Source organism: Diaphorina citri, unplaced genomic scaffold (genome assembly GCF_000475195.1).
Source record: "Diaphorina citri unplaced genomic scaffold, Diaci psyllid genome assembly version 1.1 scaffold83, whole genome shotgun sequence".
In the NCBI taxonomy this organism is placed as follows: domain Eukaryota; kingdom Metazoa; phylum Arthropoda; class Insecta; order Hemiptera; family Psyllidae; genus Diaphorina; species Diaphorina citri.
Window position 1 is genome coordinate 127,167 of NW_007377520.1, and position 16,467 is coordinate 143,633.

A 16,467-nucleotide genomic window follows, 5' to 3' on the forward strand; every position below is an offset into this window, starting at 1 on the left:
TCTTTTATCAACCAGCTCCAAATACAAGGATGAGGGAAATATTGTGTGGAAAGATCTACATAGGTGGAGAGGAGAATCTTTCAGCTCTATGTTTGTCTTGACGCGACAGACACACCTTCAAAAGTTTCCGAAGGGGAAATGAAGAGTAATGTGGCAGTGAGACAGTTCCTTCACGTTTAATGAAGGAAATGCGTTTAATGCAAATGAAGCTCTGATATTAGACACCTTAAGGCAACGGGTACTTGAGAAATCAATAGAAATAAGTAAACGGAAGAAGAGGTAAAATACCAGTTCATTATTTTTGGTTGCTCAAAAATAACTTTGGTTTCGATGACAGAATAAAGGTTCAAAGTTGAATTATTATTGTTAGAATGCTAATCAAACGAGGGAAATATTCTGGTGGAGAGGAAAATCTTTCAGCTCTATGTTTGTCTTGACGCGACAGACACACCTTCAAAAGTTTCCGAAGGGGAAATGAAGAATAATGTGGCAGTGAGATAGTTCCTTCTGTTCCTTCACGTTTAATGAAGGAAATGCGTTTAATGCAAATGAAGCTCTGATATTAGACAACTTAAGGCAACGGGTACCTACTTGAGAAATCAATAGAAATAAGTAAACGGAAGAAGAGGTAAAATACCAGTTCCTTATTTTTGGTTGCTCAAAAATAACTTTGGTTTCGATGACAGAATAAAGGTTCAAAGTTGAATTGTTATTGTTAGAATGCTAATCAAATCAAGCGACACGGACGGGCGTTTCTCGTAGTATCCTTTGAGAAAAAGAGCACACAAGATTTCAACACCCGCTTGTCTAAACATCAAGTTCAAAACTTTATGATTTCTTCACATTTGACGGGTTTAGAACAATCCGCCGTTGTATATAATTTAGAAAACTGCCAATTTTGTCTCGCGAGTACCTACCTTATCTCAAGTCTCTCGGACTACAAATCCTTCCCTTTAACACGAAGCAACTGGATGGGACAATTGGGGCTGTACTCGAATCTGAACCGTACAGAGGAAGTAATAGTAAAAATATAGGAACAAACATAATACAAGACTATCTCTTTGTAACGGATACGATATGATTAGGTTAGGGAGAATGGAATGGGAACCACCGCTAATCAAATCAAGCGACACGGACGGGCGTTTCTCGTAGTATCCTTTGAGAAAAAGAGCACACAAGATTTCAACACCCGCTTGTCTAAACATCAAGTTCAAAACTTTATGATTTCTTCACATTTGACGGGTTTAGAACAGTCCGCCGTTGTTTATAATTTAGAAAACTACCAATTTTGTCTCGCGAGTACCTAAGTACCTTATCTCAAGTCTCGCGGACTACAAATCCTTCCCTTTAACACGAAGCAACTGGATGGGACAATTGGGGCTGTACTCAAATCTGAACCGTACAGAGGAAGTAATAGCAAAAAATATAGGAACAAACATAATACAAGACTATCTCTTTGTAACGGATACGATATGATTAGGTTAGGGAGAATGGAATGGGAACCACCCTCTCCCCCTTTGGATTTTTTATTTCTTTGTTATTGAGTTTACGGAGAGGAAAATATTTGTTTGAAATATGATTATTATCAATAGAACGAGGTTGATATTGATTTTCATTTTATGATAAACTTCAAGGAGGGAGTTTGAAGTTTTGGTGCAATTCTGGACTCTGAAGAGGTACCCAGAAAACAAGTGGTAATCGTGTCATTGAGAAAATTCCAATTGGTCTGTGTTTCACTGACTCCTGAATTCAAAACTCCGTAACATGCCAATCTTATCTACATATCAATTTATTTTGTTGGACTTACCACCGAATGATCAATCGCAAACGACGTACCTTTGAAGTAAATATGTCTCCTCAGCAGACTCATCAGTACACATCACCCTCCGAGGAAATTGTGAAGTGACTGTAGTAACTATCCATGTCACCTTGCTCTGGAATCTTGGTAGAGCCATCAGTGATGTTTTCAGCAGCGTATCCTGAACATAAAAAACAAGTCATCTTAAAAAACTGTCAAAGTTACATATTAACCTATAAGTCGTTCTATCACAGGAAATTCAGTTACAGAATTTATCATTTTTAACAAACTTTCCATCACAATCTTCATCTGACCGCAAACTTGAAACGTTTCATGTTTGAAAAAAAAATCACAAAATGATATTCAAACTTTGTCTACAAATAATCCCTGGAAATCCAGAGATATTCATTTCATCCTGTAACGAAACTCATTACCTAACATCTCCTAGTGGACATCATCAAAGCAAAGTCCATAAGATTAGAATAATTTCCCGTCCATCACGTTTCGTTTCCATGTTCATCATCAGAAAGTATCATTTGAATTTTTAATAATCTCCCTCTCTCCCGCAAATCGCTTCATTTTCCCGCACCCCCCTGTCTTTTATAATGACCATGATAATATCCCTGCTGTTTCTGTGGTTTCTACAAAACGCTCTTTTATGTATTTTCCTCCCTCCATATCTGCTACTGGACTTTGCCTCTCATCTACTCTTGTCTTGTTTTTCCGTCATCCTTTTCGATTTTATAATCTTCTTTGAAACATAAAGTCCGAAAAATGTTCCTTCTTTTTTTTTAATATTTTTTTTCCGTCATCCTTTTCGATTTTATAATCTTCTTTGAAACATAAAGTCCGAAAAATGTTCCTTCTTTTTTTTTAATATTTTCCAGAACCATTCTCCTTTTTCGTTCGCTCTTCCTTTTGTCAATCATCTGTCCTTTGTAGTTCCAACCCACGTAGACAGGTATTCATCTACTTTTGGATTTAATATTTAATAAAAGTTATACGAGTACCTCTAAAATTCAAAAGGTTTGTCTACTAGCGCCAAAACCTGGGACAAAGGAGGAACAACTTTTACTTATTATTCGTATCAGAAAAACGAATACACGGAAAGTACAGAAACCAATTGCTTATTGACTGTCCATAAAAAAGTGAAATAAAAAGTACTTACGATATGTTCATACTTGGAAAACTAATTAGCACGGTAGTTTTTCTCCCCTCTATCAAGGAAAACCTGTTGCAGGTGAATATCACCCTTCATATAATCACAACTTCCATCCCCTCTCTTTGCATTTGAAAAATAAAATCTTATCAGAACAGTGAAATCTCTTTGTGCATTTAATGATGTACCGACTCGTCATGCTTTAGATACTAATACCAGCATATTAGCATCCATAGGTTGTCAAATCAATGTTTGGATTGTAACTTTTCATAAAAAACTTATTGAATTGATCTCGAACGTCGCGTCGGTCGCGTTGTCGAATTTAAATAAGCATATGAAGATTATGAAAGTATCTGTCAGTATTAGCATCCATAGGTTGTCAAATCAATGTTTGGATTATAACTTTTCATAAAAAAAACTTATTGAATTGATCTCGAACGTCGCGTCGGTCGCGTTGTCGAATTTAAATAAGCATATGAAGATTATGAAAGTATCTGTGAAACAGGATCCTGAATGCAACTCACTGTAGTTGGATCTGACATGCAATAGGATCTGACTCAAAAGAGTAGTTCCTAAGTTCAGTGTTTTCTATGAATAGGTATGAGGAAATGCTAAAATTAAACAGAATTCAGTAAGTTTCTTAAAGCACTAAAATCTAGAAGTAAGAAAGCACAAATACAGTGTGGAAATTGAAACTTATTGAATTGATCTCGAACGTCGCGTCGGTCGCGTTGTCGAATTTAAATAAGCATATGAAGATTATGAAAGTATCTGTCAACCGGTTAATTAGATATGCATGAGATCTCTTAATGATTTACCTAACATTCTTCAATTTCTGGAACATATTGGAGTTGGAACCTGCTCTCTGTGCAGCAGTTATGGACTTGGAGCCAATAGAAAACTTGGCAGACAAAATATGACGATAATCATCTGTGAACAGTAGACCACAATATAGATTAGCCCCTCATAATGAGAGCGAAGAATAAAAATCTGGAAAAGGTAGATAATGTCTGGGAGTTTCTCCATTCGAAAAATATTACGAGCACAATCAAAAGGGAAAAATATTTTCTATTGAAAAAAAGAAATAGGTATTATGATGGCATATGACATTGTGGTAAATCTCCTTGGGCTTCCCCCAGGGAAATCAGGGAGATTTGCTCCCCCTGTATGCACTCTGTGAGGATAATCCTGAAGGTTCTGAATGTCGCGCCTTTGAAGGAGAAGATTAAGAACAAATGAGCAGAAATAATGATCCCAAGGAGGAAAGAGTTGAGTGGGCTCACGACTTTACCTTTAGCCACAGGTCGCTCAAATTTTGCAGACAGCTTCCATAATGTATGATGATCAAAAAAGTCCGCGGGACGGACCTCGAGAAATGTACGGTTCGGCCGCTATTTAATGTTAAATCTTTGAAAAAGCACAAAAAGAGTTCGCAATGGTCAGGCCTTTAGATTTCAGCCAAAGTCGCTCGAACTTGGCACAGATATTCGATAAAATAAAAAATATCCTTGGGCCCTGTTTCCAGAAGGTAAGGTTCGGCCGTTATTCCGGACAAAAGTTCCGCTGTTTAGGGCTATGTGTTACAAGGTAAAAGTAGCATAAAACATACTAGTTTTCTTTGGTAATCACTACTCACCCATCGAAGGGGGTCCCTACGAGGCCCAAAAACTAATCAACAAGTAACGCATACTAAAAGTAGCATAAAACATACTAGTTTTCTTTGGTAATCACTACTCACCCATCGAAGGGGGTCCCTACGAGGCCCAAAAACTAATCAACAAATTCCTTTTATCTATAAATATGTGTACCAAATGTGATTCAAATTGGAACCACTAAACTGAATACAAACTAATCCAGTTGCAATTTGGAGCACAACTCCATATTCGGGTTGTGTTTCGGGGAAAACCTTCAAAAAGCTGCATTTTCACTGAAAGTAGGGATTCCAAGCTACCCTGTGTTCCTTTATCATTGGAAACTGGGAGTGGGAGGATATTTTCATGCTGCATTTTCACTGAAAGTAGGGATTCCAAGCTACCCTGTGTTCCTTTATCATTGGAAACTGGGAGTGGGAGGATATTTTCATTTATTAAAATAAAAAATATCCTTGGGCCCTGTTTCCAGAAGGTAAGGTTCGGCCGTTATTCCGGACAAAAGTTCCGCTGTTTAGGGCTATGTAGGGAAAAAGCTCAAAAAGAACTGGCGCTTCTCACGACGCTCAAATTTTGCAGACAGCTTCCATATTTATGAGACTTACTGCAAGCTATGGGTATCCTACAAAAAAGTGAAGTTTGAATATAACTTGCCATCTACTTTGTAACTTTCTTTCCCGACGAGTTATGCATTATTATTTTTGTATTTATTTTAGCAGAGAATCAAAATCAATAAATGTTCGGGTACATGAGAGACGGGAGGGAGATACTTTATTACAAATCTGTGTTTGAAGAGGGGATGAGGGGAGGGAAGGAGGGAGAATCAAATATTGACACAGAACAAGAGAGAAAGTGAAATGAGGAAAAGTCATATTAATGGGGTCGTTGTATAAAAAGTGATGGGCAGGAGTTTCCTATCAGTTTTAGAAAATTGAGTCAAGATAAGGGCTTCTACATGTGAAAGGGGCCTACAATTCCTACATCAATCTGCTGATAAACAAGGGCCTGTTTAATTTTCATGTTACCAAAATGGAAGAAAAAAACTGTTGTATACTGTTTTTTTTTTCAGCGGCTTTCCTAATAAAGTCTCTTTACTTACTAAAGTAATTGATCGATAATACTGATTTATACCTACTCTTGATAGTTAAAGACTTTACAGTTCCTTCACTTTTTCAGCGGCTTTCCTAAAGTCTCTTTACTTACTAAAGTAATTGATCGATAATACTGATTTATACCTACTCTTGATAGTTAAAGACTTTACAGTTCCTTCACTGAAATCCAATATCTAGTTAATTAAACTACATCACATACACTACACCCCAAAAGTGTAGGCAACAGGCCCCATTCAGTAAAAAGCTACCTAACAATACAGCACTTTAGTATGCTGCTCAAAAGCTCAAGCCTTCAAACCAAAAAAAAAGTAATTACTTTTTCGCTTTTCTGTATTGTTGAACGTCCGAAATCGCACTTTCTGTTCATTGAGTCATGCTCATACCCTCAGTAATTACTTTTTCGCTTTTCTGTATTGTTGAACGTCCGAAATCGCACTTTCTGTTCATTGAGTCATGCTCATACCCTCAACTGTGTTTCTTTTAGGAATTCGGGTACTGCAGCTTCCGTGACTTGTTTACTTTACTTTCCATGTCCGGATCACCATGTTTCTAGGTTTTGTGTGCTTCTCAAGTCATATTTCGTGCTTCCAATGTGTGGCAACGGCTCCGTAACTCCTAATTTCACTAGACATAGGCCACTGGTTCAAATCCGGCTCGAAGGACCACAAAAAATTGATGGTGGGGAATTCTGATTTCTTCCAACGAATCCAGTTGAGAATCTTCTAACTGTTCAGGCCTAATGACGATTCTCATTTGAGCATTTTCCTCCAGACTTTTCTTCACACATCATTATCACCCACTTACTTTACTTTCCATGTCCGGATCACCATGTTTCTAGGTTTTGTGTGCTTCTCAAGTCATATTTCGTGCTTCCAATGTGTGGCAACGGCTCCGTAACTCCTAATTTCACTAGACATAGGCCACTGGTTCAAATCCGGCTCGAAGGACCACAAAAAATTGATGGTGGGGAATTCTGATTTCTTCCAACGAATCCAGTTGAGAATCTTCTAACTGTTCAGGCCTAATGACGATTCTCATTTGAGCATTTTCCTCCAGACTTTTCTTCACACATCATTATCACCCACTTCTACTCTTCTTCCTCTGTACAATGGAATCCTAATACTACTAGGACTAGCGTTAAGCGTTTCACGAGGCTCCACAAAAGCTCTGAACCTTCGAAATCTTAGCGAAACATTTGTACCGACCCTTATCGAAAATATATCAAAAGATAACAATGGCCATCTTTCACAAGGGCTACAATATCGGGCATCATTAGATCATTACCACGAGATGAACAATGTGTGACCCAATGAATATTTCATGAGACTAGCTGGTGGCTGAGGCTATATCAATTTCCTCTCGCCAGAGTGGAGTCATTATTTAAATCCTTTTCTTTCTCACAAGATAAGAAATTTCAGGCGATGAAATTTAGTTGTCTTTGAGTAGGTAAGAAATTCGGGGTAGAGAAAAGGAAAAAGAAAAATGAAGGGAAAGGTAAAGGAAAAGATGTGGCTACACAACCCACCTACACAAAATAAGATATGGAAAAAAGGAAAATCGAGACAGCTAAATTTTAACATGTTGAAAAATGTAAATGTAAATGCAAATGCAATTTCTTTGTGGTATTATGTCACAACTTTGGTGCTCACTGCAACATTGTAGGATTTTTCCCACTACATATCTCAATAATCCTAACAACCAATGTTTACCTACCATGCTGGCACCGGTCGCTATGCGCATTTACATCTCATAGCTACTCATTTTCCTCACGAGGCTGAGTGGGCCCCGCAACATCCAGTCACGGGATCAATCATTTGCATGATACAAATTTCTTGACCCCGCCGGGAATCGAACCCGGGTCTCCCGCGTGCAAGGCGATTGCAGTGACCACTACGCCATGGGAGCTGAAAAAGACTTTAGTTGAAATGTTGAAAAAGACTTCAGTTGAATTTGGTACCTACCATTCCAAATAAAGCTGACAGTCCAAATACAATATAAAGCACAACTTAAACTATACCATAATTTTAAGAATTATGTTGTTGTTTAAAAATTATTGAAAATGTTTCGACGAAAACCGAAAAAAATAAAATAAAAAAAACAGTGAAGTTTTTCGTTGGAAAAATGGAAATGAAAAACAGTGGGAAATGGAAAGTTATTACGAATTCAGAGTGCAATGCAAACAGAAAATCAAATAAAAAAAGAAAAGAATGCAAACTTCTTTGATTTTTGGCCTAGCGCTTACAAGGCAGACGCAATACCAACTAAGCTAACTAGGCTGGCAATCTGTACTTTTCCTTACTAAAAAACGCCTTTTTTCCCTAAAACTAAATAAAATCCATTCTAAAATGAGCACTCAATTTTCATGGAATCAAAAAGCCTTAAAAAAAATGATAATATTTCAACTTTTCATCCATTTTCAGATATGCGTCAACGGGGGGACTGCCTGGGGGCCCTAGCATCGACATACCATCCCCCGAAAGACCCCCACTCCGCCACATCGACAAGTATGTTCGGCCCGAAATCCCTTGCCTCAGCAAACGCTACACCATGGCTACTCTTACCTGTGTGGGCTTCATCATATCCTTCGGCATGAAATGTAACCTGGGCTTTGCCAAGCTTCAGTTTGAGGGAAGGGTAAGTACGAAGACAACTTTGGGATAAATTAAACTTCATTGTTACAAAGTGGAAAATTCGCTTAATTTTATTGTTACAAATTAAAAAAAAAAAAATCGTTTAAAATATTGCTTAATGGCAAAGTTCCCTCGAAGACAGCAAATGGAACCTAGGAACTAGGAATTGCCACCAAAACTGTTGGATTTTTCTCAAAATACTTGGTTCGGACAGAAGTCAATAATAAAATGTGCGAGAAACTATGAATTAGGTTCAAATTTGAAATGAATTCTTGGTCCTCACAAAAAATCGAGCTCTGACAAAAAGACGCCCCTGTTAGAACAAAAAGAAGTAAAAATCACTTCCACCTGCTGATATAGGGTAGTATCAATTTTGTCAGTATTTATTGACTTTATTTCAGTAGGTACTCCACAAAGTCTGGGGGAAAATGAATTGTGAAACCCTACTTCAGAGGGCAATATATTCAAATGAAAAAAACTTTTTAATCTCTCGTGAAGAACAGGAGCGTTGAAGAGTGAAAATGGGAGACAGGTTCAGGAGAGTAGAGAGCACTTCATTAGTGCAAACAAAGCACTATTTTGCCAGATATTAAGTTTTGTTGATGGTGACGAGAGATGAAGACGCGTTCTCTCTATTACAAGCCACGTGCCGAGCCCCATTCAACATTTTTCCTTTTCTTCGGGGGCCCTTCCTCTCCCCACTCCCCCTCTCTCCTTCCTGTTATTTCCTTTTTACTTCCTCTGTCCTCTTTTCATTCAAGAAAAACCGGAAACGGCTTCCATATTGCACCCTCGTGATTTTTTTCTCTCTCCTAATGCAAAGCTAAAACCGTATATTGTTATGCTTTTTTTACTTTTTATTATTATTTACAATGGCAGCTTTTTTTCTGTCAATGGTTTTCCCTATGTGTAGATGCCAGGTTTGTGGTGGAATTTCCTAGGAGATAACAATAATAGTGACAAAAGGGATCTAAGACTTTGGTTTTTCTTTCTTCATATCCTACAGCTAACTACACTTCCATGTACAGTGTATACAAATCGATATTGTGAATCATAGTCATAGGAAAGACTTGTGAGAAAGTAACTAGTAGGACATTCAGTTGGTAAAACCTAGGACTTTCCTGATTAGTTGATTTCAAAATTTTCAGCTAATCAGATTGCTTAGATGAAGAGTGTTTATCATTTAAAAATCTCCCTATAGTGAAAGTTCTGATTAGGTCATTCGTAAATCCCGCCATTTCTATTTAAACTTTCTTTATTCGACTAGTTTAAACATTCTTTACTCCTTTCTTTCTGTGTTCGAATCGAAATCACCTAAGAGATTTATTTCTGTACAATAAAGTTTATAAATAAAATGAACAACATCTTTCTGATAAAAATTAACAAAAAGTTTTGAACTTTATTTTTATTTTTTAATCAATCAACTGTATTTTTAATTAATCAATCAATCAATCGAATTTTCCTTTCGGAAACGGAGACGATTTTCCATCTTCTGTACAAAACCATTGGAAATCCAAGGTGCACTTCAACGGGACAAGTCAAAATCTCAAATTATTTATAAAGGCTAAAATTTCATACCTTGGCTGGGATTGAACTCACGCCCTCCTGTTTACCAGACAAGCATCTTGACAACTACACCATCTCTTCTTCTTCTTCTTCCTAGCCTGTTCCTACTTAAATAGGGTCGGCGTTTCTTGTCAGTCTCTTCCAGGCAGCCCTATTGTGTACCTCATGTCCTGGTAATTTTTCTCACCCAGGTCTTGATTCACACAATCGTTCCACCTTTTCTTCGGTCTCCCTCGCCCTTTTCTCCCCCTCACTTCCATTCTCTCAACGCTTTTCCCTATGTAGCTCTCATCGCTTTTAACATGACCACTACACCACCGAGGCAAGTACCAAGGTCCCTAGCTAAAGCTCTCGTCTCTATCACACAAAAACTCTTCCTGTTCATCGGGGTCAGGATACTCAAAATCCTTTGTCTTGACGTCCGCATCCTCCCCGTACTGAATAATATTGTTGATCGTCAGAAACAAATCTCCGACGCTCTCTTCGTCGCGGGAATTCAGAGGGAAAAATCGCACGAGGGAAAAGTCTTCGATAATGCGGCCGAAAGCCTCGGTAAGGGAACGGTATTGAGCGTTGAAACCCGAGGCTGCATCGAGCTCCGAGAGGAGAACGTGAGGGTCGGGGTCTAGATATCTGAAATAAACGAGGCAGAGAGACTCGATTAGTTATAAAAAAAAAAAATGAAAGAGAAGAAGAAAGAAAAAAAAGAAAGTAAAAAAAAAAGTTTTTTTTTTATTTTTTTAAGAGGTTTGACAGAGAGAACTGTAACTGCTATGGTCTTATCGTCCCGAAATCGAAGAGAGAAGGAAGGCAGCCGTTCCGAGAACGAACATTATCCCATCAGGATAAAATCCGCCCCGGGCGGGAATCGAACCCGCGGCCTAGCGCTTACAAGTTCCTCTCGCCCGTGTCTTTCCTCCTCATTCCTTTTCCTATAGCTTTTGCGACCCATTTTCTTCGGAGAAAAACTCAGGGACATAAATTTTCTTGATAGATCAATTATGTGACCTCGCTTTCTTACTTTTTTTAGTTTGGAAATTGGAACTGGAAAAATATAAGAAGAAATTTCCCACTTTTTTTAATGGAGAGGAACAAGAGCTGGTGATGAGATTGTCACCTGTATTTTGTGTAACAGCCAGCAGGCTTCTCGGTAAATGATCGAGGAAAATTTGGCACAACGGAGAAAATTTGGTTTGACTTCAGTTTCGATTTAGAAATTCGAGTTTTTTTTTTTAACTTTGGATCCGATGGAACATCTTGATGATGATTTGGAAAGTCACCAAGACCAGATGTTCATGCTTGATCTATCTTCTGTTTCAGAAACACCGACTATGAAGAGTTCCAGATTCCCAATCCCCCCGATGACAGCAACATTCCGTAAGTCATCTTATCTTCTATTGAAGAAGGGCACTCTGGAAAAAATGTAGAAATAGGAATGTTATATTTATTTTTTAAACAGAATTCCAACCAAATGTTTTTTACAAGGATTTTACGGGGGGTGGGGCGATTTTTTGCAGCAACCCGAAATCGAAGAGAGAAGGAAGACAGGATAGGAGAAAGCCAGCCGTTCCGAGAACGAACATTATCCCATCAGGATAAAATCCGCCCCGGGCGGGAATCGAACCCGCGGCCTAGCGCTTACAAGGCAGACGCACTACCAACTAAGCTAACTAGGCTGACTGGGGGACCTTAAACAGCCTGAAATTTCCCTTGCTACAGAAATGGTTTCAGGCCCCCTTGATGATCTGTACTTTTCCTTACTAAAAAACGCCTTTTTTCCCTAAAACTAAATAAAATCCATTCTAAAATGAGCACTCAATTTTCATGGAATCAAAAAGCCTTAAAAAAAATGATAATATTTCAACTTTTCATCCATTTTCAGATATGCGTCAACGGGGGGACTGCCTGGGGGCCCTAGCATCGACATACCATCCCCCGAAAGACCCCCACTCCGCCACATCGACAAGTATGTTCGGCCCGAAATCCCTTGCCTCAGCAAACGCTACACCATGGCTACTCTTACCTGTGTGGGCTTCATCATATCCTTCGGCATGAAATGTAACCTGGGCTTTGCCAAGCTTCAGTTTGAGGGAAGGGTAAGTACGAAGACAACTTTGGGATAAATTAAACTTCATTGTTACAAAGTGGAAAATTCGCTTAATTTTATTGTTACAAATTAAAAAAAAAATCGTTTAAAATATTGCTTAATGGCAAAGTTCCCTCGATGGATACCACATTTCCCTGCTAGACAGCAAATGGAACCTAGAAATCGTTTAAAATATTGCTTAATGGCAAAGTTCCCTCGATGGATACCACATTTCCCTGCTAGACAGCAAATGGAACCTAGGAACTAGGAATTGCCACCAAAACTGTTGGATTTTTCTCAAAATACTTGGTTCGGACAGAAGTCAATAATAAAATGTGCGAGAAACTATGAATTAGGTTCAAATTTGAAATGAATTCTTGGTCCTCACAAAAAATCGAGCTCTGACAAAAAGACGCCCCTGTTAGAACAAAAAGAAGTAAAAATCACTTCCACCTGCTGATATAGGGTAGTATCAATTTTGTCAGTATTTATTGACTTTATTTCAGTAGGTACTCCACAAAGTCTGGGGGAAAATGAATTGTGAAACCCTACTTCAGAGGGCAATATATTCAAATGAAAAAACTTTTTAATCTCTCGTGAAGAACAGGAGCGTTGAAGAGTGAAAATGGGAGACAGGTTCAGGAGAGTAGAGAGCACTTCATTAGTGCAAACAAAGCACTATTTTGCCAGATATTAAGTTTTGTTGATGGTGACGAGAGATGAAGAACTTTTTAATCTCTCGTGAAGAACAGGAGCGTTGAAGAGTGAAAATGGGAGACAGGCTCAGGAGAGTAGAGAGCACTTCATTAGTGCAAACAAAGCACTATTTTGCCAGATATTAAGTTTTGTTGATGGTGACGAGAGATGAAGACGCGTTCTCTCTATTACAAGCCACGTGCCGAGCCCCATTCAACATTTTTCCTTTTCTTCGGGGGCCCTTCCTCTCCCCACTCCCCCTCTCTCCTTCCTGTTATTTCCTTTTTACTTCCTCTGTCCTCTTTTCATTCAAGAAAAACCGGAAACGGCTTCCATATTGCACCCTCGTGATTTTTTTCTCTCTCCTAATGCAAAGCTAAAACCGTATATTGTTATGCTTTTTTTACTTTTTATTATTATTTACAATGGCAGCTTTTTTTTCTGTCAATGGTTTTCCCTATGTGTAGATGCCAGGTTTGTGATGGAATTTCCTAGGGATAACAATAATAATGCTGACAATAGAAATCTGAAACTTTGGTTTTTCTTTCTTCATATCCTACAGCTAACTACACTTCCATGTACACAAATCGATATTGTGAATCATAGTCATAGGAAAGACTTGTGAGAAAGTAACTAGTAGGACATTCAGTTGGTAAAACCTAGGACTTTCTTAAAGTACAAAAAAAATCAACCACCAAAACAAGTGGAAACATCATGTATTGCAAAATGCCTCCTGCCTCGTCTCAGCACAATAATAAACATCAGCATGAATAATAATTTAATGATGACGTAAACAGTTTGTAACGGAGCTTTTCCAATACAGGACGCAGCCAAAGCTGTTACCCCAAAAAATGTGTAGGAAGAGGAAGAATATAATTATGTTGAACACCTTCTTTTTCTTATTTGGGAAACCTGTATCCAATACATATTGCAAACAAGGTAACACAAGTAACGCCCATTGAAAAGCTAATATTTTCAATAGACCCTTGGAAGTAATGAAAAAGAGACACAAAACAGAAAAAAAGTGATTCTAAACCTGAATAGATGCCACCTAAGTAAAGTTAACTAGGTATCTATTTACTATCTATGTGAAGATATCCAAAATATAGACATTAATTAACTGACTAAAATTCCCACCATATTTCCATCCCCCCCCTTACAGACCGGATTCATCGGCTCTCTACCTCACTTACTCATGACGATCGTGGTACCGTGCGGTGGAATGCTGGCAGATCATTCTAGGTATCTATTTTCTATCTATGTGAAGATATCCAAAATATAGACATTAATTAACTGACTAAAATTCCCACCATATTTCCATCCCCCCCTTACAGACCGGATTCATCGGCTCTCTACCTCACTTACTCATGACGATCGTGGTACCGTGCGGTGGAATGCTGGCAGATCATCTACGGAAGAAAGGCATCCTCTCGACCACAATGGTTCGGAAGCTGTTCAACTGTGGAGGTTTCGGCATGGAGGCTTTCTTCTTCGTGGTGGTGGCATATACCAAGTCAGAAGTGACGGCGACCATGGCACTGTGTCTGGGGGTGGCATTCAGCGGATTTGCGATATCAGGTGAAGAGGGATCAGTTGTTTCTGAAATTGGACAAGATGTTTATATTATTAATAAATCTATTCATATATAATTCTATATCAATATTGCAATCTTGAAAGTTGTTCAATATTTGAAACATTTGTTTCCCAACTGTTCACAACTGTTGCGAAACAAAATGTTTCCGAAGAGTACTAGGTTTTACTGCGAGATGTGAGAGTACCTATGGGGTGTATGTGAAGTCTGACTCCGATATGTCTTAAACCTGTTGTTTTATTGTTGTTTTAAACCTCGAGATTACTTATTTGAAGGTACTTATACAACATAGCGATATAAACACTATTCAAAGTTCAAACAGACATAATATTATGTCCCCATAACTTCATTTTCAATTGCTTTCCAGCAACAAAATTGAAGAACTGACTTTGACCTTTAATTTTCCAGGGTACAATGTGAATCATTTAGACATAGCACCGCGGTACGCCAGTATTCTCATGGGAATGTCCAATGGAATCGGTACCATAGATATTTTCATCTCGTACATTGGAAGAAGGGGAAGTTTTTTAAAAGTTATGACTTAAATTTGTAACGGAGCCTAGTTAAGTTATCTGTTATAAATGTCATTTTTTGAGGGGAAATAAATGCAACCCCATGCGGAGCGCGTTAAACCGAGTATGAATTTGGAAAATTTAGTCAGTCGAGTGTACTACCGTGTCATTTATTTTTTGTCTCCTCCGACTTTTGGGGGGAAAAATATATTCATGACAACTATGACGTTTTCACAAAAGTTAAAACGCTTCTTTTTTACATCTACTTTATTGGCACATGCGTGCAACGTACAAATCCTCCCATGTCTTGTTTATCCACTACTAATAGTCCTATAAGCTCCATTCCAAAAATTAGGCCTTTTTTTAAAGACGCTCACAACCTACATATGTACCTACACATACTCTATACATACTTGGAACCAATAAAAATATTTTTTAGCCAAATCAAGTAAAAGAGACAGAATACATACTCAATTTTCAAAATTCTTGGAACCCATCAAACTTCTGATAAAGAGACAAAGACCAAACTAAAACATGGGTCCAAAAAAGGGCGCGGCTCCCCCACCGCCTCCTCCTGAAGAAAATTACCTGAAAGCCAACAATAATATTCTACTCATCAAAGAATCTACCATGGATGCGGACATGCAACAGAAAGCCATCGATGCCACCAAGGAAGGCCTGGAAAAGTTCAACATAGAAAGAGAAGTGGCCACTTATATCAAACAATACTTTGAAAACGCCTACGGTCCTTACTGGCAATGTGTTGTGGGCAGGAACTTTGGAAGCTATGTTTCTTTTGAGACCCACTACATTTATTTCTATCTCGGCAAAGTGGGAGTATTGCTGTACAAAAACGGAGAGGAAAGCTAAACAATGTTGACGAGAAATAAATAGCCCCAACTCTTTGATCTAAAATTTGTTTTCATGCTCTGTTTTTGTTCGGACATGAATATTGACCATGTACATAGGTATCATGTAGTATAGATTACCTATGTTAGTAACATTGAATCTATACCTATGTAGCTATCTCTACAATGTTTCAGATCCTAATAGTTTTGGTTCTAACATTATTCATGCTCTGTTTTTGTTCAGACATGAATATTGACCATGTACATAGGTATCATGTAGTGTAGATTACCTATGTTAGTAACATTGAATCTATACCTATGTAGCTATCTCTACAATGTTTCAGATCCTAATAGTTTTGGTTCTAACATTGGTATCTTTGAACTGTTTCATGCATTTCGAAATATCAGGACAATATGACATCACCTACGGTAAGAATGCCTTTAGGAAAATATCTCTTTTTCAGATATTAGTCAATACTATTACAGTAATAAGTCATTTAATAAGAAGGTAGGTACATTGCATCATCTTTGAAAATATCCAATCAACTTCATTTAAATATTTTTTCCAGGGTCAAAAACTGTTACCTTAAATTTTGTTAATATTTTGACGTTCCCTGGGCAACAAAATAATTTCCCGATGAAGGGGGAATGAGGGACAAAAGGAATGGAAAGCGAATAAAGCCTCCAATCAACTTCATTTAAATATTTTTTCCAGGGTCAAAAACTGTTACCTTAAATTCTGTTAATATTTTGACGTTCCCTGGGCAACAAAATAATTTCCCGATGAAGGGGGAATGAGGGACAAAAGGAATGGAAAGCG

General features: G+C 38.0%; 1 protein-coding gene across 1 annotated transcript in view; it reads left to right on the forward strand.

Annotated features, from left to right (window-relative positions):
- Window positions 1–16,467, forward strand: part of LOC103523263 (vesicular glutamate transporter 1) — a 64,126-nt gene that overhangs the window by 41,025 nt on the left and 6,634 nt on the right. The window contains exons 2-4 of the mRNA XM_026832877.1: window positions 11,235–11,291; window positions 11,797–12,010; window positions 16,056–16,076. Coding sequence (XP_026688678.1) covers window positions 11,235–11,291; window positions 11,797–12,010; window positions 16,056–16,076 — 292 coding nt within the window. The remainder of the gene's footprint in view (window positions 1–11,234; window positions 11,292–11,796; window positions 12,011–16,055; window positions 16,077–16,467) is intronic.